The following is a 26,067-nucleotide window of genomic DNA, read 5'->3' on the forward strand; positions in this document are numbered from 1 at the left end:
GTGGCCTTAGACAAGTTTCTTAACTTCCTCTGTGGTCTGGGAAACAATTTTTCCGCTCATGGGATCCCTGGATTAACGAGATTAATTTGTAAACTACTTAGACCACCGTTGGTTCCTTGTAGGTGCTCCGATGCCAGGAGCAGGGGTAGACTGTTGGTCTGACCCCACAGTGAAAAACTGCCTGTCGGGGAACTTCGGGTCAGAGAGGCAGAGTAGTTCGCAAATTTGAGATCATAACCTTTCACCTCCCCATGATCTCACTGTATTTCAAACCCCATTTATTGCCTCGCTGGCGTCTTCTGAGACTTCCCAAAACCTCCGGTCTCCAAGATACTCTGGGCAGCGAAAAGAACCCCAGGGGCCTTAGGCGTCTAAACCAAGGTGACCCGCTGCAGGGGTCCGGCCCCCCCTGACGCACCCGCATGGCCGGGCGGAGCGCAGCGAAGCCGCGGGGGCCGGCCGGGCTCCGAGCGGAGGAAGGCTCCGGGCTGGACTGACAGCTTGGGGAAGGAGGAGGAGAGAGCGGGCGGCGCGGCGCGGCGCGGCGGAGGAGGGGAGAGCCGCCGAGAGGAGGGAGCAAGGGCGGGAGGAGACACATGCGCGCTGCCTGCCGCCGCCGCCGCCGCAGTCCTTAGCTTCCCGGGGACAGGAAACCTTCGAGACCGAGCTGCCACTGCCGCCTCCCCGACTGCCCCCGTTCGGCGCGCCTGCCACACCCTCCTCCCCTCTTCCACGATCTTTCGGTGGGGCACTGCAGGGACTCGGCCCGCGCTGCCGTCTCCCCCTCCCGGGGGAGCGCTGTGACCCCCCCCGCAGGAGCGGCGGGGCGGGGTGGGGGGGCCCAGGAGAAGATGGCGACGCCGGGAAGCGAACCCCAACCTTTCGTCCCTGCCCTCTCGGTGGCTCCTCTGCACCCACATCATCATCCCCACCACCATCCCCACCACCATCAGCACCACGGAGGAACGGGAGCCAACAGCGGGGTCGGGGGAGGCGGCGGCGGCGGCGGCGGCAGCGGGGGCTTCAACCTGCCCTTGAACCGGGGGCTGGAGCGCGCGCTGGAGGAAGCGGCCAATTCCGGGGGGTTGAACCTCAGCGCCAGGAAATTGAAGGAATTTCCCCGGACCGCGGCCCCCGGTCACGACCTCTCGGACACGGTGCAGGCAGGTGAGAAAGGGGCGAGGGGCAGGCAGGGGGTGTGGGTGACGGGCTGTCGCGCCATCCCCCCGCGGCGGCCAGTCTGAGATGTGGCCTCGCTGGGGGTCCTCTGACCGGTGCTCTCCCGGGTAACGGGCACGCGTGGGCGCCGGAGAGGTGGGCCCGGCCGAGGGCACGGTGGCCACCGCCTCGCCGGGCGGCCTGCGGCGCGGCGCCGGGAGAGCCGGGGTGCGCCCGGTCGCGGCGGCGCCCGAGAGCGCGCGGGTCCCCGGCTCCGCACCCCGCGGCGGCCGCGCCGGGGCAGTGGCGGCCGGGCAGGCACTGGCGGGTGCGCCGCGAGCGCGCCGTGGAAGCGGGAGGTTTGGGGCGGCCGCGTCGGCTTCCCGGGCCCCCGCGCCGGGCCGGGGAAGCCGAGCGCCGCGTCCGCGCTTCCGACCTGGGCAAGCGCTCCTTGCGTCCCGGCGTGGCCGGTCGGACGGGAAAACCCAGACAAAGGTGGCGCTCCCGGGGCCAACCCCAGGGCAGCGGCGCGGTGCCTCTAGGCCCCCTCGCGACATCAGCGAGCGGCGGGGCGACTTGGTGCAGACTGCGAGGAGGTGCCAGGCTTCCTGTTTCTGCGCCTGTGCGAGGGAAGAGCCGCAGCCGGTTGTCGCGACTCGGAAGGGGCAGCCACTGCGCCGGCGGTCGGCTGGGCTCCCGCGTTCCTTGCCCCTAGCTAACCGCCCACACCGTTTGGTCGCCCCGCCGAGGCCCCCTAGTTCCCAGTAACCCGATCTTTGCGGGGGCCCGGGACGGGACGGCAAGGCATATTAAAAGAAAAGTAATTAAAGTGAGCCGGTTTTCCTGTGTGAGCCCGACAAGTTGTAACTCGCGCCAATGAGCAGCCAGCTCTTTTCAAGTTATGTCATGTATTGACATATTTCTGAGACGTCTGCTTTCTCTTTGGTAGCTGGAGTCACTGGAGCGGGATCTATAAACAGGAAGGAGGGTGGTGGAACTCGATTCGGGCCTTGGTTTCCGACCATCCGGTTCAGCTCCCCCGGGGAGGCTTTGTATCTTGGCAAGCGCCCAACATTTCCCAGCGCAGTGGGTGCCCCATTTTGGAACCACTGCCCAGCCCTCCTGGCTGTCATCACCTCCTGGGCCGAGTGTCAGACCCCTTGGATACTGGTTGGCTCAACTCTCAGCTCCAGATCTCCCAGTTTCCTCTCGTGGGGGAAGCGGGGGCTGGGCGAGGGAGCAAGGCTTTAGGAGCTTACGTTTCCAGTGCTTGCTTTTCGTTTTTGACTTCAATTCAGTAAACATTTATTGGGCGTCCTAATGAATATTTAGAAAGAATTCCAAGTTCACTGGAGGCAGAAAAGGCTCTTGAGGGTCATTACGCTTTGTGATTTGGGAGGGAATTTCCAGAGTTGAGCTGTCAGCAGCTGGGGAGTCTTTTGATGGGACCTCTTGGTTACATTTTTCTCAAGTGGAAGTTATTCCAAGAATTGCCTGAATCATTAACTTAAAAAAAAAATCTGTTCAGTTCTACTTCCCTTTTGCTATAGTACGGTATACCAGAGACTATAGGGAAGGACTGGATATGGAGCTGGCATGACCAATAATACATGTTTGTACCTTCAGTAGGGGGGCTTGAAAGTTGCTCCCCGGCTTTAGTTATGCAGACATTTACTCCCAAAGCTGAATGACGCGATGTGTCTGCTGAGTTGGCATTTCTTTGAGACCCATGCTTTAAAATTTTTTTTTTTTCAACGTTTATTTATTTTTGGGACAGAGAGAGGCAGAGCATGAACGGGGGAGGGGCAGAGAGAGAGGGAGACACAGAATTGGAAACAGGCTCCAGGCTCTGAGCCATCAGCCCAGAGCCCGACGCGGGGCTCGAACTCACAGACCGCGAGATCGTGACCTGGCTGAAGTCGGACGCTTAACCGACTGCGCCACCCAGGCGCCCCTGAGACCCATGCTTTTAAAAGCAGGGACCATCTTGTTCAGTTAAGACCTTGCCATGTGAGGTAAATGCTCAACAGCATTCCTGTTCTCCTCTCTGTTTTTGCTTGTGGTGAACTTGGGTTGTGAGCTTTGCCAGTTTTTAATTATGACCCTCCCTTGCATGTTTAGTGCTCAGAAAACTCTAGTTAAGACTCAGAGTCTTAACGTTAATTTCCCAACAGCAACAACAACAAAAAATGCAACGTTAGTTATGGGCCAGGGAATGTCACCAAAGTTTGTAGAAACTTCGGACATGCCAGAAAAGATAAAGCGTATTTAAGGTAGCCAGCCATTTCAGGTGAAATTTGAGCACCCCGGTGTATTCAGGGGTTGCTTCTGGCAAAACATCTTTGCCTCAGGTCAACAGCTGGCTGTGAGCCAAATGCATTCTGCCCTTTGTTCTAAAGAAATATTTACTGGTCACTGTTCTTTATTTGGAAAAGCAAAAATCGAAATAAAGCAAGAGTTAAAGTCACCCCCGGTTTGCACGGTGTTCTAGCAGAGCGCAGAGTAAGAGGAATAGTGCGTATGATAAAGAAAGCGGTTTTTCCTGGGTTAATATTCACTTTTCAGACCAGCTCTTGAAATCAGAATGGCACGTGAAGATTCTTAAAGACCCAAGCTGGAAAGTGTACCTTCTCATAAGTTTTGTAAAACAGAGAGTGACACAGAAAGCCTTTTCTCACTGTTGGCTTGTATAATACAGGCCCTTTGGTTTACTCCTTGTAAAAGTACCTCTTCTGGCAGCCCCGTATGCAGAACTGCACTCTGGGGCAATGTAGCCGACCTGAACGGAGTTGGAAACCGAGATATAAGTGCAGAAACATAGAGGCCCTGGGCCACTGAGTAGATAGGTATCTAAGCTCTGTCACTAAAGTGCCTACGTATTTTTCACAGGGGAAAAAAAACTCCCAAGCCCTCACTTTGAGCCTGTTGATTTACTCATATTTGAGTCAGAATAGTTTTGTTGTCAGAAGTTAGTCTTTCTGCGGGTGCGAAAGAGAAAGGCTCAGCTGTGCAGGTGTGGTGGCAGAGGTGACATTGGCTGAACGGGAGAAGTGTGAACCGAAGAGCCGCGATTAGCGCTCGGCTTTGCCGTGTGCCGAGTCCTTTATCTGCACTATCCTGTTCAGTCCTCACTGGAATCCTGCTCGTATCCTCATTTCCAGCTGGGGAGATTGCGATTGCGAGATGTCAGGTACTGTGCTCAAGATCATACCCCTGGTTAGATGGTGAGCCAGTGATTAGACCCTGATGGTTTCACTTTGGCATTGATGTTCTTGACCATTTTCCTGTGAAGCAGAGAAGAGGTGGAAGGAGCCAAATCCCGGAGGCTGTTTGGAGGTTCATTCAGCCAACATTCATTCCCCAGGTACCTACCAAGCACCTCTAAGGGTCAGGCGTTGTTCTAGGCACCAGGGATACAGCCGTGACCATCAGAGAATCCGTGTGTCCCTTCATAATGGAGTCCCTGTTCTATCTGGAGGGGGATCGGGAGCGAAATGAGGACATCGATTTTGCAGAATGAGTAGGAAGATTTATAGTATAAATATAGTATCCCTGTCTTAGAAATAGTCATGCTGCGTTGATTTAAGGTGACTTGAGGTGGTTTGCAACAGTAAGAGCACAAAGGGTGATTGGTAATACAGACTGAAGCGCAGAACTGGGACTGATAAAAAAGGACACAGATACGTGCATCAGGAAAGTGAACGTTTTTCCCCCAATGCTGATTTATTAAGTGTGTCATTTTGGGATGAGAAGTTCAAGATGGTGTGGAATATGACTGAGAAAACACGAATTGAAAAGAGGAGTAAGAAAAGAACGTGTCTGTCTCAGATTGATTGCAGGAGGTGCTAGAAAATAAAAAGCAAACCCTTGGACTTGATGGACAGACAGTTGGCAAAAACTGGTGTCATTAAGGAGAGGGCGGAGTATATCACGGCAGTATCTTTCCGAGGCATTTGGAAGCAGGAAACACCGGACGGGAAATGGAGAGCCTACTCAGGCAGGAATATAGAAGTCTGGCATAAAAAAATGACTCTCTGTGTCCTGTATGTGCCCATGCGGAATGTGTAGGAGATTGCAAGGTGAAGACAAGACAGGAATGCATGAGAAGTTAGGTAATAGTTCAGGAAGTTGCGGGAGCCTCAAAGCAGATCAAAGCGAGATGCTGAATAGCATAGATAGACGTTGTCTGCGAAATTCAGAAGAAAAGGTTTTTCCAGTTAGGCTGGTTTGGAAAGACTTTCAGAGCAGAGGCAGGGTTTGGGTGAGGTTTTGTAGGATGGATTGGTTTTGGATAGAAGTGCCCATGAGCTTTCTGCGGTCGAAAAGATGTTTCTGTGATGGGGAGTGAGAACCTGATGCTCTAAGATCTGTGCCTAAAACAGAAGGAGAGAGCATTTAAGCCTGTGCCTCTGGTCATGTCCTCCCTCCCCACTGTCACCATGTAATGATCTAACAGAGAGCAGGGTTCTTAGGACCTTTTATTTGAGGACTCTGGAGATGGCTGAGGCCTGGGATTTGTCAGCCTGCGGGACTAACACCCTAGTCTGTGTGAGCTAGCTCTCTGAAATGTCTGTATGGACTCAGAGACTCTTCTCTGAGATCTGTGGGCAGGCTTATCTGCTGAATGCTGACACCCCCACTCCCATCCTCCAGCAACCAAATCCTTGGGATATCAGCGCTCTCTTAGTCACTGGAATTCACACGGGACTTGATAAAGCAATCTATGTATTCTCAAGAACACGCTCTGTTCCATAAATTGGGCCACAGAGACTTTTCATTACACACGTGATGAAACTTTGGAAATCATGTGTCTTCTTTTTTTTTTTTAATTTTTTTTTTTTAACATTTATTTTTGAGACAGAGAGAGACAGAGCATGAATGGGGGAGGGGCAGAGAGAGAGGGAGACACAGAATTGGAAGCAGGCTCCAGGCTCTGAGCCATCAGCCCAGAGCCCGACGCGGGGCTCGAACTCACGGACTGTGAGATCGTGACCTGAGCTGAAGTCGGACGCTCAACCAACTGAGCCACCCAGGCGCCCCTCATGTGTCTTCTTAAAACGTACCTGCTTTGATAGTTACATCTGGTTTCACATTGTTTTTCTGCTGTTGTATTGGATTTATTATTGCCGTAGCTGCCATTTGTTGTGGTAGTCACTCTCATATAAATGTCTGTACTTATTACATGTATTCCAAATACTTCTCCATTCATAAATGATCATTCACAGCCTTTCCTTCACAGTATGTTGTCTTCTGTTGATCAGTTCCTTCCTTGTTAAGGCGTAGAGGGCTTCTAATGGTGGAAGCTTTTAGGACATCCAGAACTCCACGTATATGGCGGCTTCGAATCCCATCCCTATGTGCTCTTATGTGTGTCTCTGTGTGGCAGAGACGGTCTCCACAAACACGTTGCTATTCTCAGTGCTTGCCTTAGAGGCTGCTCTTTATTGAAGAGACAGGAGCACACTAATCAAGTTTCTAGAAGAATAGCGTACGATTATAGGCCACACAACCTCCGGGAATTTTTGGTCTGTGCCACTTTATGAAGAAATGGCCCAGGGTTTGACCTTCATCACTGAAATTGTCCCACTGGATAGTTTGTCCGTCACGGCGACATCTTATTTGATTTTTGGTGAGTATAGGTCATTAGGCCAAAATTGGGCACCTCACCACTTAAAAGTTTTTACTCAAATTATTGACTAAAAGTTTTTTTGTTTTTTTTTTTTTTTTGAGTTCTATGGCAAACTTCAATTTTTTCATGCTGTGGTTTAGACATTCTTTTGTGGTAAGCATTTCAAGGGTAAAGGCCTTTTGAAGTCTGTGTTAGTGTTGATCAGTTCAGAGGTCAGTTTCCTTTTACTCTTGTCCTTCTGGGGTGTCCAAAGACTTTTTCTGTCCTGATACTTAGCTTCATCATTGCTTGTTTTTAAACATAACTTTTTGGGGCGCCTGGGTGGCGCAGTCGGTTGAGCGTCCGACTTCAGCCAGGTCACGATCTCGCGGTCCGTGGGTTCGAGCCCCGCGTCAGGCTCTGGGCTGATGGCTCGGAGCCTGGAGCCTGTTTCCGATTCTGTGTCTCCCTCTCTCTCTGCCCCTCCCCCGTTCATGCTCTGTCTCTCTCTCTGTCCGAAAAATAAATAAATGTTGAAAAAAAAAATAAAAAAAAAAACAAAAAACATAACTTTTTTCCCCTCTTTGTGTGTACTTGCCTACGTTTCCCTTTATGTCTATTTTTCTGTATAAATATACAGAAATATAAAAATATGCAAAATAAATATACATAAAGGTATAGATAGGTAGTAGACGGATGATAGAAAGATAGATAGATAGATAGATAGATAGATAGATAGATAGATAGATATTTTGTGTTTAGAGGGGCAGCATTTACTTTCTCTTACTCAGTTCTCTCCAAAAGTCACCCCCACCCCTCCAGGTGCTGCACCGATTATGTTTTTCCAGAAATAACAGAAATGCTATTAACTCAACTTACGGTCCCTGGCAGTGGGTTCACCAGTCAGGCCACATAAGTTGAACTCTTGTGTAAGCCTCACAAAAACCTGTTTGTGACACTCCTTTCCAGATTTGGTTTCATGTTTTGGAAAATGAGTCTTCTGGCTAAGAGATACATCAGGAGAAACTGTCCTGGGCTTAGATCTGGTAATGCCACTAATTTGTGAACTCTTCCAGTGACTGAGTCAGTTGTTAAGGATTAAGGCAATTTGGTGTTAATTGCAGTGATTATTTCAAATTATAATATTATAATCTATCATAAAACGTTTAAGTATATAAGGCATGAAACCCAACTATATATTTACATACCTGATGCCTTTATTTATATATAACCTGTAGGAGGAAGTCTAGAGGCTTCTGTTACAGATACTCCTGGTTTTTTGGTTTTTTTCCCACCAGAATTCCAAAATTTGCAGTTGCTGTGATATTTCAGACAGGTTTTTTGTTTTTGTTTTTGTTTTTTTTTTTTCTATAAGATGGGAATTGTTCAACCCAAAGAAAAAAATCAGCAAAAAACAACAAAAAAAAAAAGGTCAGAATTCCACATAAGCCTTAGTTTGGGAAAACTAGGTCTACCAATACAGACAAGCTGGAAGCATGCCTGTGTTTTCATCTTAATTTAAGAGTTCGGTAGTATTGCTTCCATATACTGTAGTAAGAAGTCATGCATTTGGAAACCATCTGTTCCCACAACGTAATTCAGAAATAAAGTGAGATTGTTTACATGAACAGAAAGTTGACGAACTGTGAGAATTTGGTTTCTCTTGCATACTCCAGCAATGCAATAGAGGAGAAATGCTTTTATAATCAGACTGCTGTCTGTGTTCATAGTTTTTCCCAACCGTATCCTCCTTTATTGGCCACCAAGGAGGATATAGGTAAGGGGAAACAAAAACGAAGTAGAGAAGAACGATATTTGATTTACATGACAAATATAATATATTTTTCTGTGATGAGAAATTGCTGCTCTTCTGTTCATATGCTGTCCGTTTACAGTTCCCAAGACCCTTCCAGGGCATTTTGGTTACCAGGATCAGGCTCCGTGGGTTTGGAATCTTCCTTGATGCTTGCTTTTCTTCCTTGGGCTGTGTTTCCTCAATCTTTTTGCTGGAGGGTGGTCATAAGACCTTGAGAGATGAATAGGGCCATGACCTCTCAGCTCAGCGAGTCTTGAGTTTCCTCTTCACTGTTGTCCCCGCATGGGCAGGAAACGACCCCATCTTAAGTTTTTTAATCCTCTGGTTTCTTCGGTGGCCTTGCTTTTGACAGCTGACCCCTGCAGTGCAAGACAAGGTGTTTTGCTACACAGCGTATTCCTCTAATATCCTTTTGTGTTTTTGATGTTCATGCCTTTCAGTGTTAGGAGTGACATCAGTATGTCTGACCTGGTTCCATCAGCGTAGCTGATTTGACTCACGTTATCTCTGCAGGCAACAGTGACAAGTTAGAGAAGGGCGTCAGCTGCAGACTGTCTGACTTGACTTTCCTCTACATGGCCTTCATTTAGCTTTTCCAGGCCATTTCCCTCACTTCCCCCTCCTGCCCGCCCTGTAGGATTCTCTTTCTCCCACTCTCATTTCGGCAGATCCCCAGGCCTTCCCCAGGCTCCACAGTCTCCCCGCCAGCCCTCCTTGCAGATCTGAGCCCTGAATCATATATGACCCCAAGGTGCCTTTGCAGTATTTCCTTATGGCATTTTTGGCTAATTATTACCTGCTTCCTTTGGTACTTTTCCCATGTTTAAGTGGTTTCTCTGCCTTTATTGGCCTGGAAGGTCTGGCTAGGCAGGGTTTTTTTTTCTTTCCTTTATTTTTATATGTGCCCTCCATGCCTATCACAGAAAGTGCTAGATCTACATCAGTGGACTGTTCTATCTCCTCGTTCCTGCTCATGGCCCACTCTTAGTCCCTGTACTTTTAATCCATCATCTCGGATCTGACCAGATAGCTTAAACCCTGAGCATCGGTGCCCTCACCGGCAGAATGGGAATAATATGTATTTAGTAGAGCTGTTGTGAGGACAATAATTATATGGATACCAGAACATTATCAAGTGCTTTCTCTGTGCCAGATGTTGATCCTAGTGCTTTATATGTAAACCTATGTATTAAATATGTGTACTCTAGGTATGGCCTCATTTAATTCTTGCTAAGTGTTCTAACTATAGTAGGAACTCCCTAACTCTTCTAGCTGTTATCTGGATTCCTCCTGACCTCCTGTGTCTGGTTCCCGTTCATCTGCTTCTGAAATGCCTTTCTTGATGACTGTGGCTTGAAGAGGGAGTTTAGATATCTGGAAAACGTCCATTCACATCTCTCCCTCATTCAGTGACTGAGGACACTGAGGCCCAAGGTCACACAGGAGGGCGGTGGGTAGGCTCCTGAACCAAGGCGGAGTCTCACAGCCTGACACCAAAGGGCTGTTTCTGTGGAGCCAGGAGGCTACCCCGGCATAGATGGAAGAAATCCTACCCTTCATAGAATTCTCAGGTCACACTTTTCTGGACCCGCCACATGGACGGTCGCTAAAAGACCAAAAACTACTGTGAAATCTTTAATAACGTATGGTTTAAAACCAGGGAGAATAAGATATATAACTAATAGTGGTTAAAGATGAAATATGTTAGTTCAGGATTTTACTGCATGTGGTTTGGGGGGCATGCATGGGCCCCGGGTAGATGGGATTCCAAATACTGAAAGGCGTGTTGGACAGTCCCCGGCCTACAAACTGGAGGCCCGCAGCGGTCTTTCATTGCAGTGTTTTTCTTGGAATACATTTTCCTGTGGAAATAAAGCAGTAAGTGGTGGTTTGGCTCTCCCGCCAACCGTCTATTTAACCCTGGCAGCGATGGGCCTTCATATTAATGGTGGTTTCTCATTGTTTCTTTGGAAAAACGCGGCGTTAGTTGTGACATGAAATTCTGAATCTGGAGATCTTGGCATCAGGCTGTGAATGAAGCCCCCTCCTCATGGGGATAATTCCCTCTCCTTTTATCCTTTCCGACTGAGTGCCAGAAGGTTTCCCTCCCCTCCTCCAGGTCCCTGGGTCCGTGGGTGCTCCTTCCCACCGGTATGGGGAGCTATGGTTGGCCCAGGTCAGAGTGTCTGCTCTGGGACTCCACAAGGGAGGGGCTGGCCCGGCAGGAATTTAAACACTTCTCTCCCAGGGGTGCCTGGGTGGCTCAGTCAGTTAAGCCTCTGACTTTGGCTCAGGTCATGATCTCACGGTTCAGTTCGTGAGTTTGAGCCCCGCATGGGGCTCTGTGCTGACAGCTCAGAGCCTGAAGCCTGCTTCAGATTCTGTGTTTCCCTCTCTCTCTCTGCCCCTCCCTGGCTTGTACTCTGTTTCTGTCTCTCTCAAAAATAAACATTAAAAAAAAATTTTTAATACTTCTCTCCAAAATTTTTATATTTTTTATGTATTATCTTCTCAGTTTATTAAGTTTAGAATTTTGAAGCAAGTTCCTGAATCTCACTGAACTTCAGGTTTGTGATTTGTTAGAAGTGAAAATGCTCTTTACCCCTCAGGGCTGTGACAGTTCCTGAGGGAAGGTGCAGGACCGTTTTCTTCAGTAAAATAAATAGTTGGAAGTTGTTGGTATATTATTAGCATACGGGCTAAGAGCACACTGTGGCTGGGTCTTAGTCATAGCTCCACCAGGACGTGGCGAGTATTTAACCTGCCTTGACTCCATTTCTTCAGCATAAAATGAGGGATAACAATCACAGAATTATCGTGAGGAGTAAGTAAACGAATATACGTGTAAAGTGCTTAGTTCAGTGCCTGGCATTGACCTTTGCCATTATTTTTATACTCTATTATCTTTAGAAAAGATATTCAGGTTTTTTTTTTTAATTTTTTTTTTTTAACGTTTATTTATTTTTGAGACAGAGAGAGACAGAGCATGAATGGGGGAGCGTCAGAGAGAGGGAGACACAGAATCTGAAACAGGCTCCAGGCTCTGAGCCATCAGCCCAGAGCCCGACGCGGGGCTCGAACTCACGGACCATGAGATCATGACCTGAGCCGAAGTCGGCCGCCCAGCCGACTGAGCCACCCAGGCGCCCCAAGATATTCAGGTTTTTAAAAAAATGGTCATTTATTTATTTTTTGAGAGAGAGAGAGCACAAAAGCAGGGGAGGAGCAGAGGCAGAGAGGGAGACACAGAATCCGAAGCAGGCTCCAGGCTTTGAGCTGTCAGCACAGAGTTCAACATGGGGCTTCGAACCCATGGACCTCAAGGTCATGACCTGAGCCAAAGTTGGACGCTTAACCAACTGAACCACCCAAGCGCCCTGAGATTTAATTTTTTAAAGCACACAAAACCTGAACTGGAAATTTTGTGACATTATAAAATGATTTTAATATCCAGAATGCTTGAGTATACGTGCTTTCACTGTGTGTCAGCATTACTGATACTCTTTAGCAGTCTTTGGAAGATGGTGGAGTAGGTGGGATTTATTATTCCAGCTCTACATAGAGCCAAATTCTATGTAGTGAGGAAACCCAGATTAGAGGGTGAAATGGTTTTCCTTGGGTTATGTTGCTATAGGGCGGTTGAGCCAAGACAAGGTCTTCTGAGTTTTTATGTGATTTCTATTCAGCTAGCAATATAACAGCGTTCTTAGGTCTGATTTGATTTTATCAGGACAGAGAAATCCTGTGGGGGACAAGGCTGATGAGAAGAATGAGTCCAGGATCCTCCCAGTAAAGGATGGGGAAGTGTGTTCCAGTGCCACACTATGTATTCAGGCCAGGAGTCTGGGGACCAAGATGAGGCCAAGAGTCTGGGGACCAAGACTGGTTTTTGGCCTCAGGATTGGAGGGTGGGAAGGAGTGGGTGAGGCCTCAGAGGAGGGCTTGCCTTGCAGCTCTCTGCCCTGTGCAAGAGTCCTGACACTGATTTAAGAGTTTTCCAGATGGGGCACCTGGGTGGCTAAGTCTGTTAAGCGTCTGACTTTAGCTCAGCTCATGATGTCATGGTTCGTGGGTTTGAGCCCTGGTTGGGCTCTGTGCTGACAGCTCAGAGCCTGGAGCCTGCTTAGCATTCTGTCTCCCTCACTCTCTGCCCCTCCCCCACTTGCGCTCTGTCTCTTTCTCAAAAATAGACATTAAAAAAAGTTAAAAAAAGTAAAAGCTCTCTAGAAAATATTTAAAAGCCTTCTAGACAAATAAGTAAATGAATAAATAAATAAAAGCTTTCTAGATTAAAATAGATAACCTTTTTATGCTCTTGGCAAAAACAATTTGTGAATCTTTTTCCATTTTGGCAACTGCTGTGAGGATGTTTAGCAATTAATTCTTCTATAAGATGTGAGAGATGTCTATGAGGAGGCAAAGCTTTAAGAATGAATATATAGGCTTCAATGCTGAAAGGTATCTGTTCTTTTCTCACTGTTTTCCTGGCATCCGGCATTTATTTTGAACTTTATTCAGGTATTAATTCTTTAAAAGGCTTGTGATAGGTTCAATATCATCCTGAAGTTACTGGTAATGGAACTGAAAGGGGGATGTCCTCTGGATCCAGGTTCCTTAGGAATATTTCTTCAGTCTTCACGACCGGCTTGCAAGGTAGGTACTGTCCTTGTTGCCGAGAAGGAAATGGGTCAGTTAGGCAAGCTTATAGTAGGTTTGTAGATCCAGTAAAGACAGAGCAGAACCGGAGTCTGAACTCTTGTGGAAAGTTCTGGAGTCTCTTGCCAGGCTCTGTTACGGTGTCACTGAATATGTACAACTGGAGGAACAGACTACAGGAGGGGATTTTGTCATGAGAATCAAGGCCATAGCATTTTGACAGGCAGGCCCTGGGGTGACTCAGATAACGGAGCTTGAGCTGGACTCAGATTCTGGACTACTTTCTTTCTCCCACTAGTCTGAAAGCGGGTGTGGGGGACACAGGTACAGGTGCAGCGAGTTCTAATCCTCACCTGTGCGTAATGGCCAGTTATCAGCTCCATTCTGAGAACTGCATTTTAAAGAAGCAACAATTACTAGTTTCAAAAATTCTCCAAGGTTTCTGTTGTTTAGAGATGTAAATACACATTAGGGTTTTTAGTTTTGGTATAAAATTTTGTTAGGCTGTATATAACCTGTGACCTAATTGAACAACCCATTTAAACATTACTAGATTTTTTTCCCCTACTATGAGAAATGAATGAAGAGCCATTGGGTGAGTGAGCAAGTAGTTTACTTTCTAGAACATTCCCTGTGTAACACAAGTGTTTATATTCTAAAAGTTTTATTAGGTAGTAATCATTGATTTGGTTTCTAAAAATGCATATTACTTTGTCCTACAGATCCTTCAGTACACTAATTAATTGCTTTTGCAATATTATAAATGGGATTGAACAGCAGCCCATTTTGGCTAAAACGGCAGCATGGTTTATGGCTAAATAACCAAAATTTTTTGTGTTGATGCAAATTGATCTAAGTCAAAGGAATCTGATTGTTCAGTTGAAGGCAGATAGACCTCTCTTTGTACAGCTCCCTCGGAGGTGTGGGTGATAATCTCTGCATGCAATTTTAGGCAATTATATGTGTTTTTCTGGCCTTTAGAAAGCCTGGATAAATGAAAGTTAGTTTTAGTTGTGCTATTCATTCCTGTGGCTGTAGTCTTGCAATAAACGCTGGCTGTGGTTTGTTCAGATATTTACAATTAATGCTTTCCTGTATCTATGCAGTACTTTAAAGGAAGCTATAACTTTGTGCTTGCTAAGGTGCCTAAGTCTGATCTGGTTTATGAAATTCAGTTGGTGGCTCTACAGGCTTGCTTCTGCACCCCTCCCACCCCCAGAGTCCTGATATCTTAATGAGGACTTGGTATCTCAATATGAAATTTGCACAGTGGGAGTTCTGAGGTAATATGCCCTGATAGAGCCCCCAATGTCTGCCTCTTAGAGAGGGGATGACAAAGAGAGGGTACCCCAGCTAAGTGCTTGCATAATCAGGCAGCCTGTGTCTTTCTACGGTGGTTGTTTCGTTTCATTGTGTGGGGTGCGTTGTGCTCTCTAGTGTGTCAGTGTCTCAGGCCCCTTCTCTCCTCTGGCTGCCTTGTTTGTAACCTCTCAATTCCACACGGTAGGTTGCTTGATGAGCCTCATGAGTTTTGGATGAGAGACGTCGGCTTTCTAACATACCACTTTGTGATCTGCAACACTTTGAATTTGGAAGAGAACATTTGGTCACTGTACACATCATAAGACGTGCTCTTACGGGGTGCACATAAGTAGCCTCATGCTAAGCCCAGCTTGGTTTATACCGCTTGCACTGGCTTAATGGATGATAGCAGCTCCTGATTTGGACGATAAGTCCTATGATCACTCCCTCATACGGGACCATAGACACCATCTCTCTCTCTCTCTCTCTTAAAGTTTATTTATTGTTTTTTGAGTGGGAGGGAGAGAGAGAGAGAGAGCATGCAGAGGCAGGGCAGAAAGAGAGGGAGAGAGAGGATCCCAAGCAGGCACTGCTCAGTCAGCACAGAACCCGATTTGAGGCTCCAACTCACAAACTGTGAGATCATGACCTAAGCCGAAATCGAGTCGGAGGCTTAACCAACAGAGCCACCCAGGTGCCCCACCATCTCTCCAAGGATAAACTGAAAAGGAGACCAATGAAGTGACTTGCACATCCCCCTGCCCCTCCTCCACGCCCCTCCCCAGTGACTGTCAGATTAGATCAGGTCTAGAATCAGAAGATTTTATCCTGGCCATCTCTGTCAACTGCCCGTACTGCTATGCTTTGGCTGTATGTCCTTTGGCTGGTTTCTCTTTTTAACTTTCACACCAAGAAACCCTCACAGGAAGGTGTTTGGCATTCATTGTTAATTTTAGTGGGCAAAACGCAGTACTCATTTAAAATGTTTGAAATATAGTGTGTGTAAAAGGAGTCTACACAAAATGTGGGCATGATTTAAATGATGATAGTGAAATAGACACAGGGCAGAGAGCCGGCAGGACGCTGGGACTGGGGGTGGGGATCACCTGGGAAGGTACAAGGTGTGGTGCAAACAGTCCGTGTCTTGATTGTAATGTGGAGTACCCAGGTGTGTGCATTTGGCGGCACTCAGGGAACTCTACCCTTGCAGATGGGGGCATTTTTTGTTTATAAATTGTAACTTAGTAAAGTAGACCCATTATTCAACTTACAAAGTAGACCATTTGCAATGTGTATTTTAGCTCTTTGCGTGCTGTGTATTCCCGGTTGACGGGCTATTTTAAAACACAGAATAATTGGGTCTTTATGGCCGAATCAGTGCCTCACTGTTAGAAGACTGATATTTCTATTGTAGTGGGCAGATTCTTTGATCTTCATTTTCTTTATTTTGGAACAGCTTGTTAACTGGCTGCATAGACATACTATAAAATATTCTAATTCTATTTATGAGTGGTATTTTATTTTATTGATGGACAAAACTGATACTGAGTTGTTTTCTACGACCACTGGGCTGCTGATGTTGGCTAATGAAGTCCATGGCCCAGGAGCATTGGTTGTATGTCTCTTGGGTTCCAGACACTGTGCAGACAGGATCTCATTCTTCTCCCCAGCCTATATGATAGGTGTCATCTACCTTATTTAAAAAAATTTTTTTTGAACATTTATTTATTTCGGAGAGAGAGAGAGAGAGAGTGCTCATGCATAAGCGGGGGAGGGGCAGAGAGAGAGGGAGACACAGAATCCGAAGCAGGCTCCAGGCTCGGAGCCGTCAGCACAGAGCCTGACGCGGGGTTCACACCCACGAATCCTGAGATCATGACCTGAGCCGAAGTTGGACGCTTAACTGACTGAGCCACCCAGGCGCCTCCGGTGTCATGTACCTTAAATGTCATCAAGTACAGAAACTGAGGCTTGTGGGTATTAAGCAGCTTGCCCAAGATCCCCACATGGGACGTGGGGGAGCCGGGGTTTGAATCTCATTTGTCTGACTGTAAAGCATTCCCCTTTCCCACCATGCACACTGTCATTTAGAAAGGACTGCCTTTTCCTGGAGAAAGGGGAGCGCTTTGTCTACTCCCTGGCTGTAGCTGTAGCACGAAGACCATGTGGCATATCACTTCCAGACTTCCTACATGACACCTGTGACCGGCACACCCCTTGCCCAGCCTCCTTCTGTGGCTCTCTCCTGCCTGCCCAGCCAGGGTCAGCCGCCTGCTGGCAGATCTGATGGGTCCTGGACTCTGGCGCCACCCTTCTTATCCCACTGGGTTTTCCTCACACCCTCCTCAAGGACCCCTGGGGCTCCAGCTGCCTTTTCCTGTCGTGTCCCCATATGTTCTGGGTTAAGTGGCCCCACTTTGCCTTTGATCATACCTTTGCTTTCCTCTCTGCATTTGCCAAGTAAAATAAAACAGAAAACAAAACAATAAAAAATAAAACTCCAGTACTCCAGTGCCTGTCAGTCATCCCCAAATCTCAGCTCCTGCCTCTTCCGTGATGTCCCCGATCCCAGTCTCCTACGCTCCCCGTTCACCTCCATCTTCTCTGAGCTTCAGGCTTTGGGTCTGAACCAGGTGGTTTAAGTGATCAGGTCCCTCAGTTATTCTTTAATTTCATGTCTGTTCTTCCCAATTCAGAACAATAAGAATGATAATCGCTTTATTTATTGGGTCCGGTGTTGTGCTGTGCACATTAGGTGGCTTTTTTCCAGCAGTCCCCAAGGAGGTAAGTATATGTTTTCTCCCTATCTGACGGATTAGGAAATTGAGGCTCAGAGAGGAATGTCCAGGTACTAAGTGGAGAAATTGAGATTCAAATCCAACTTGACTTGAGTGGTCACATCCTACTCTTGACTCCTGGCAAACTCCTTGAAGGTAGTGGAAAGAAAAGAACGTGACATTTATTGTTTCTTTACCAGGGACTGGCATAAAAGGAAGTCAGTTCGTGTGACTTTTACACTAAGGCTAAAAATTAGGTATCATGGCCTCCGAAATCCAAGGCTCAATTTTTAAAAAAATTTTCTTTTTTTTTTTTACATTTATTTACTTTTGAGAGAGAGAGAGAGAGAGACAGAGCACAAGCGGGGGAGGGGCAGAGAGAGAAGGACACAGAATCCGAAGCAGGCTCCAGGCTCCCAGACATCAGCACAGTGCTGACACGGTACTCGAACCCATAAACTGTGAGATCATGACCTGAGCCGAAGCCGATCACTTAACCAAGTGAGCCACCCAGGCGCCCCCCAAGGTTCAATTTAAATGATTTACTCCAGGTCACAGAGCTGGTAAGTGGAGACATCAAAATTAAACCAGGTCTTTCTGCCCCTAGACATGCTTTGCTCTGTGCATGAGAAACTCCATCTATATTTCTTTCTCTTAATTCTCTCCAGGGCCTTTTATTTCCTTTTTTGTTCTCTCCAGGGCCCAGGTGGATATTAGTGAAACTTTTCAATTAGTGTTAGGTTGATTGAAAAAAAAAAAAAGGTTCCCTTTTTTTTCAAGTGTAGATCCTTGAGTGGTGGGCACCAACTCTGTTCCACACTTGGCCTTTTGTGCCACGTAACTGAGCGGTGCTGGCTGTGTGCACTGGGTTTTCTTGAAGTGGGCCAGGTAGGTCATCTTCCAGGGCTGTGGGGGCTCCTTAGAATGTACATGATGTGAGAGCTTTACCAGAGTGAAATAGCAAAGCGCTCAAATCACCACGTCTCTGTCACTGGCTTCCGTCTTTTTTTTTTTTTTTTTTTTTTTTTTTTTTTTTGCTGTGACCATCCAAGGGGTTGGAAACCGCGGTAGTTGTTCAGGTCGTGGGCTTGGAGACCAGGTATTCAAGTCGGCAACGGATCACACAGCAGTGTGCCTAGTGGCTTGGAACCACATTCAAGGCAGTTAAGGTTAGGGTTCTTGCGTTTCTGCCTATTGGCCTGGTGACCTTGGGCAAGTCACTGGGAAAGCCCCGCCCAGTACCTATTTCAGAGGGCTTTGGGAAATTGAGCATGTAAGGGGTGTAAAGCAGTGCCTGGCGTATGAGAAACCCTTCGTAACTGTCAGCTATTATTACTTGTTCCTTTTGTTTGCTTCTTTGTTGTCCTTCTCCCCTGCCACTGTCAAATGCTGGCAGAGACCTTGTCTTTTTCTCTTGTAACAAGTCCTGCTAGTTCCCAGGATGGTGTCCAGCCCATGGTAGGAGCTTTGTAAATATTTGAGCTCAATAAATGAATAAAGTGGACACGTGAATGAATGCCAGGCTCCATGCTGGATGATTCGTATACAGTGCATAGAGTGAACACGGTGCCTGACTTCGTGGAGCTGCCACTTTGTCTAGTGGAGAGGGGCCTGGACATATATCGTGACCAATGGTGACAAGTGACACACAGGGAAAGAGACTATTTTCGATGGCACGATCAGGGAAGAAGTGGCATTTTCAGACCATGTTGTATGGTTGGCTGATAAACAGCATACCTTTTTCTCTTCATCTGTTTGGAGACTTAAAATAATTATTTGTGGGTCCCCCTCTCTGCTTTTTAAAGCAGTTCCATCTCAAATATTTGCTCTCTTCAAACATATAAACCCTTATGTGCATGTTCTAAGGTTTTTAAAAGGAAGGCAAACAAACCTCAGCGTTGTAAAAGATTTTAAAAAGTCAACCAAGTAACTTAAAACTGTTTATGATAAATACGTGTTTACTTTTGGTTGCTTGGTATTAATTTTTTTTTTTCCATTTTGGTGTGTGGGATATTTATTGGTTTTCCTTCATCTTTTCCTGGTTCGTTTGGATAAATTCAGCCAGCAAAATTCTTTTGGGCAGCAGTAATGTTAAAGATTCTGCTTAGTCTTAGGATGAAATTTACATTAAATATTTACATTCTTTTTTTTTAATGTTTATTTATTTTGAGAGAGAGAGAGAGAGAGAGAGAGAATCCCAAGCAGGCTTTGCACTGTTAGCACAGAGCCCAATGTGGGGCTCGATCTCACAAATACCATGAGATCATGATGTGAGCTGAAACCAAGAGTTGGACGCTGAACTCGCTGAGCCACCCAGGTGCCCCTACAAGTACATTCTTGAATGTTAGAATAACAGATTCTTTTGGCTAGTGGGTGATGAGATAACTTGAAAAGATCGAGTCAAAGTATGCCTGACGGATAAGAGCCGTTCTTTAATTAGGGTCCTGACTGGCTGACCATAGGAAGCAGAGAACCGCTAGAAGGCTCTGTGCTGCTTTCCTCCATTATCACCAGCATGGCAAAGTGTGTTCTCCACTGCAGGTTAATTAATGATCTTACAGGTGTGGAGTTTGAGCTCAGCTCCGCATCCCAAACTTCGGTGAAGTTGCCTGCTGTGTGACTTAGTTGCACACAGACGTGGGGTATGTGTGCACCGCCATCTATCTACACAAAGCCCTGTTACTCGGCCTTGTGGTTAGGGCACTGGAGCTGTGCTTGGAGGGGCTTTTCATCCCTATGCTCTGCACTCAGATGGTTCTCTCTCTAAGCTGAAGGAGACGTGGCTCTGTCACGTAGATCTACTAAACTAAAAGTGTGTTTGGGAGATGGGTACACAGTGCTTTCTTTTCAAAGCCTTGGACAGGGCTTGTGGTTTTCAGCTTCTGGAGTTGACTGAATGTTAACAAAGCTTCTTGAGCCCTGTCCAGCGCCTTGAAGACAGTGGGAAGTCAATGTGTGCTCACAGGAGCCATTTATCTATCTATCTGTCTGTCTGTCTCTTTCTCTCTGTCTCTCTGTCTCTCTTAAAGTAGGCCTCATGCCCCGTGTGGAGCCCAATGCAGGGCTTGAACTCATGACCCTGAGACCAAGACCTGAGCTGAAATAAAGAGAGTCAGATGCTGGGGCGCCTGGGTGGCTCAGTCGGTTAAGCAGCCGACTTCGGCTCAGGTCATGATCTCGTGGTCCTTGAGTTCGAGCCCCGCGTCGGGCTCTGTGCTGACAGCTCAGAGCCTGGAGCCTGTTTCAGATTCTGTGTCTCCCTCTCTCTGACCCTTCCCTGTTCATGCTCTGTCTCTCCCTGTCTCAAAAATAAATAAATGTTAAAAAAAAAATTAAAAAAAAAAAAAGAGTCAGATGCCACCCAGGTGCCCCAAACACGGGAGACATTTAATTTGGATTAATGACAGGATCCATTTGAGTTGAATGATACAGCAGCTTGCTCAATTTATGTTAAGTACATCATCTTTTCTTTCTCTCTATTTAGATTTTTCTTGAAATGCTTGTAGGAAGCTCTTTTTGGCCTGGATGCAAGAGTGAGGCTGGCTACTAAGCCCTTGAGCTCATGCCTCTGGTAAAGTAGTAAGGAAGCTCTTTTGGGAAATTCAGAGGGAGTGAACATGATGAACAGGAGCGAGGGCCAAAGCCCTGGCAGGGATGATACAAAACAGTACATCGTCCGCAAGTAACTAATGTTTGACTTTGGAATGCATCTATTTTTGGCAGTGGGTTTGCCTCCTGTGTTCTGCCTGGACAAACGTTGGGCTTAGTCGGCATTCCTTAAGCACGTGCTGATTATGGCCAAAGAAAGTGGCAGCCTTGAGGTATGCTGGTGACCATCTGGATTAGACATTTGCTACGGACCTTGTGTTCATATAACACCTCCCTAAGCTAGAGAAGCAAGAAACCGAAAGGCACTTTTAGTGAGGTTCTCATGAGTGGTAGCATGTTTTAACCATAGTGCTCCCTTTATGCAGGCCCCACATGAGAATGTTCTCTCCTCTCCTCTCCTCTCCTCTCCTCTCCTCTCCTCTCCTCTCCTCTCCTCTCCTCTCCTCTCCTCTCCTCTCCTCTCCTCTCCTCTCCTCTCCTCTCCTCTCCTCTCTCTTCTCTCTTCTCTTTTCTCTTTTTCCTTTCCTATCCTATCCTATTCCCCCGCCCCCCCACTTTTTTTTTCTGTAGGATTCAGGTTCTCTCCGTGTAAAAATTCCCAAGTGACACAATTTAAGTTCCTTTCCTTCTGATAACATGGAGTCCTGACCAAAGTTGTCACTTGCTGCTGGACTCTACAGAAATAATTGTGTTCTTTAAGGCGATGATCGGTGTATATTCTGAGACCCAGGAGGGGCTATCACGACGTGTTCACAATGCTGTTGTTGACTAGAGCTCTGAGTTTTAAATGTGGTCAACTTTGGTGCCCTTTGAAAGATTGGGGAGCATGCTGCTTCTCTTTGGATGTCCTCAACCACTCTGTCCCAGCCAGAATTAGAGGCTCCCTCGTGTTCCCATGCAATTTTGTACTTTATGTCCCTCATTGTGTTATATTCTCTATTTCTCTGTCCTCAGCATCTGAGCACAGCGCTAGGCCCGCATGGGGATTTGTGGTAGTTTTCCATTACGTCATAAGAAATTGCCACAAAAAACGTAGTTACTTAAAACAACACAGCATTTGTTATGTCACAGTTTCCCCGGGCCAGAAGGAAGGGCACGGTTTTATGAGGTCCTCTGATTTGGGTCTCACAAGACTGTCATCAGGTGATGGCCAGGGCTTCCCCCCTCTGCTGAGGCTCAGTCTTCTTCCAAGTTCATGAGATTATTGGCAAAATTCACTTCCTTGTGGTTATAGAACTCATGGTGGCTTTTTTTCTTTTCTTTAAAAGAGGGTCCCAGTTCCAGGCCCTCTTTAAGAAGCGTTGCCTTGGGGTGCCTGGGTGGCTCAGTTGGTTAAGTGTCCGACTCTTGATTTCAGCTCGGGTCATGATCTTGCGGTTCCTGAGTTCAAGCCCTGCAACAGGCTTCCAGCTAACAGTGTCAAGCCTGCTTGGGATTCTCTCTGCCCCCCTGTCTGTCTCCTCCCCTCCCCTGCATGCTGTCTTTCTCTCTCTTTCAAAATAAATAAACAAACTTCAAAAACATGTTTAAAAAAAAAAAAAGCATTGCCTTAGGGCTCAGTCGGTTTAGTGTCTGACTCCTGATTTCCGCTCAGGTCACGTTCTCACGGTTCATGAGATCCAGCCGTGCGTCAGGCTCTGTACTGACAGCAGAGAGCCTGCTTGGGATTCTCTCCCCTACCCCCTCTCTGCCCCTCTCTCCCTCCCTCCCTCAAAATAAATAAATAAACATTAGAAAAAAGCACATTGCTTGATTAGGTCAGGCCCACTCAGGAGCCTCTCTCTGTTTATGAATTCAAAGTCAACCAGTTGGGGAACGTAACTACTTTTGCCAGATCCTTTTGCCGTGTAACATAATCATGGGAGTAATATCCCTTCAGATTCACAGGTCCCACTCATATTCAAGGGGAGAGGCTTATACAGGATATATATAACAGGGGGACAGAGATCTTGGGGACCATCTTAAAATTCTGCCTACCAGAATGCATGCTCAATAGTGTTGAAAGAATGAATGAATGAAATGAATTAATTCTGACAGATGGCAGCATAGCAACCGGCTTTATTGTAAAATGAGTGAGAGAAGGTATTGAGGTCCTTACTGCAAAATGCAGTTGCATTTTATCCCAAGTGAGCTGTTTCCTGGCAGCTATAAAGGCATAAACAGAAGAGAAGAAATAGCAAGAAAGCAAGGAAGGAAAAAGAAAAGAAGGAAATTGCGTCTTGGGCTGATTTCAGGCGGCAGCTCCGAGGAACTCTACTCACCCTCTGGTCTGCTGATGTTTAAAGTTGGTCAGAGACCAAGAGCTAGGGGTATCTTCTCAGTTCTGCCCCTGGGCTTAGCCACTCTGGAAGCAGAAAGGTGGAGGCAGTCAAGGGCACCCCCCCCAAGGGCACCCCCCCCCCCCCCCCCCGCCTCCTGTCAGCTTTGCTTTTAGTTTCCAGAGACGGAGTCTCTGCCGTAGGCTGAAATAAAAACCTGACTCTTTATTCCATCCCTTATAACCACATGCACATGCGGTATCTCTTGGAACCCTCCTGCAGTGAGATGCATTAGGTGTGGAAAGGAAGCCTTAACTTCAAATCTCCTGGCTGTGGTTGGCTTTAAAAATCAAATTGAACCATGGCCGTCTGTGTTTAATTTGGAAGAACAGAAAGGATGTGTGCTTTGTGGCGCCCACGTAGTATAAAAGTCTCCATGACATAATACCACTCTGCCCAGCCTTGGAAGCTTCCCGTGCAGACAATGGCTCTGCTTCCCTGACAGTTCCCAGGCATGGGTGCCACCTTGTGTAAACAGTGCTGTTTTTAGTGAGTTGCAGAAGCAAAAGGATGACACATTAATAGCAGCTGGAGGGTCTCATTAAAATTGGGAGGAAAATATGAAGACTGGAGCCTGGTAATGTACAAACAGTGAAAGAGTCTTTGTCTCATCTGATTAACAATTGGATACATTCTGATTGCCTTTCTGGATTGTAAGAACCAGCATTCAGCTGGAAGTACCGTGTTTTTCTTCTTTACAGTAGCCTATCCCTGTTTTTCAATTCTCTTACTCCCTCCAAAATTAATGTGCTGGTCCTTTGCAGTCCCTTGAGAACCAAAATGGCTTTGGTGGCTGGCCTCCATGAGCTGGTGGAGAATCAACTAGGCTGAATTTGGGAACACCTGAATTATGCAGTAAGATGCTAACATCTTGGGAGGTGGCAGCTGGGGTTTGGCTCTCCTGTCTGGAAGGGCGGGGATGCACGCTGTGGGAGAGCTCTCTGGGGAGGAAGAATGTTATTAATGATTTTAACTGGCTGTCTCTAGCTCTGCAGGGAAATCTACATTCTGCTAAACGTTCCCTCCCTCATGAAGAACATGGTTTTCCCAGGTGTGTAGGTGGGGGACTTGTTGTGTGCAGGGCAAAGGGGCTGCATTTTCAAGAATTTGTATGTAGACTTGGCAATGAAAACAAAATAGGCCAAAGGAATGGTCTTTGGAAACCTGGTCTGGTTGACTCAGCGGAGCAGGAGTGTGGTCATGTGCTCGACTGCAGCATCTAATTATGGGCAGAGTTTGCAGACTGTTACCTGATACGAGCCCACCGCACACAGCTTAACTCTAGGCTGGACCTTCGGTAGTCATCAGTGATCATTTTTTTTTTTTTTTAACCCATCAGAGAGATAGTAATCACTATAGAATGCCATGGATCAAGATGCCAATATTAGATCGATTGACATGCTCTGTCTTTTTTGCCTATGGTTATTTTTTCTGTATCGGGAATGGTGTTTCCATATATGCCCATTTTATAGCTAGTGAGAAAAAAAATGATCTTTCTCTATATTAGTCCCTCTTCTAGCTGAGTTGAATAGAGGGGAAAGCCGGCTCCTTTTCTGGGGCTGGTCACTATCAGTCTGATGATGTGAACGATAAAGAGGTAATAACACCTCTGTAAGCACAACAAAGCAAATAACCTTTAGTTTCTTTCCTAAATCACCTTACCACATTTCACCATATTCACACCTTTCAGAGTTAATTTTTCTGCAGACTCACCCAAAGGCAGCTAGCTGCCTGCTGTGTCTCTGACCTACGTCAGCAGTGTGGACATTGAAATAATTATCAGTTAAATCTAATTTCAGAAACATCTGTCTCATTGTCCACCATCTTGCAATTTAAAATATTGAACCATGAGGTGCCTGATCTTACCTCCTGCATTGTAACTTTGTTAACTTTGTGTAACTTCAGGGTAATTTGACAAGACTATAGTCTGTACCTGAGAAAGGCAGGTCCAGAAAGTGGTACTGAAGGAGCCCAGGGCAAGGGAAGCTCTTGGGCATTTTGGCATGAACATTTGTTTTGAGTTTCTAGCCCCAAGGCCTTTGCATAGAATTTGTTTCTCTCCTGGCCACCCCCCCCCCCCCTTGCCTCCAGTTTTTAAAAAATTAAGTCTCTTTTAACCCAAACATTCTTATTTGGTAGTGAGCTAGCTCTGGAAAATTGCCTTATAGAAGAACTATTTTCTGTGAAGAAGTTTTAAAATGACTTCTATCACTTGTGATCAGATTATAAGCTGACTATAGATGTTTCTAAAGATCTGAAAATAATAGAAAGAGCTTCATTTATTTTACTTTTTCTGATCTCCTTACTGGAATCCTGTGTTGTTAGAATGGGATATGAAATCCTACAGGGTGCAATTTGCAATTTGCATCCTAACCAGTAGTTGAAATGACAAGAGCAAAACCACTAAGAAGTATAAGGGATTCCGTGGCTTCTTGTAGTGTTAGCATGTAGCACATTGCTTTGTGTTCCAGGGGCGCTGACATTGGAACGGGGACACTTGCTTTTTTGATCTGGGACAAATCTGTAAGACTGATAAATGACCAGTTAATGTATATTTTACAGCAGGGCTTGAAAGATGAACTTGTTTGTGAGACCAAAAGAAGTTCCTTCCTTTTTTTGGCCTGGACTGATCCTGCAAGATGTGGATTAATCAGTGCAGATGTATTGAGAAAACGTAATGTCACCAGAGAAACATTTCTGACGTGCAAGATGGACCAAGATGGGAAAGCTTAAATGCATTGCAGTGACCTTGGAAGGGACAGAGCCTTGGGGGCAGAGTTCTTTCTCCCAAAGAGGAGCAGAACACAGGGGGAAGTGGTAAAA

The 26,067-nt window shown here is 46.5% G+C and overlaps 1 protein-coding gene across 3 annotated transcripts in view; it reads left to right on the top strand.

Annotated features, from left to right (window-relative positions):
• Positions 1 to 326: 326 nt before the first annotated feature.
• The window catches only part of LRCH1 (leucine rich repeats and calponin homology domain containing 1), a 202,574-nt gene continuing 176,833 nt past the window's right edge, over positions 327 to 26,067 (top strand). The window contains exon 1 of one of the 3 annotated variants that reach the window (XM_086711855.1): positions 327 to 1,167. In XM_086711855.1, the coding sequence (XP_086567981.1) occupies positions 852 to 1,167 (316 nt within the window). In that variant the 5' untranslated portion in view covers positions 327 to 851. The remainder of the gene's footprint in view (positions 1,168 to 26,067) is intronic. The other 2 variants (XM_086711856.1, XM_086711857.1) reach the window with 2 other exon arrangements.

Source organism: Puma concolor, chromosome A1 (assembly GCF_028749965.1).
Source record: "Puma concolor isolate L17-30 chromosome A1, mPumCon1.1.hap2, whole genome shotgun sequence".
NCBI lineage: Eukaryota > Metazoa > Chordata > Mammalia > Carnivora > Felidae > Puma > Puma concolor.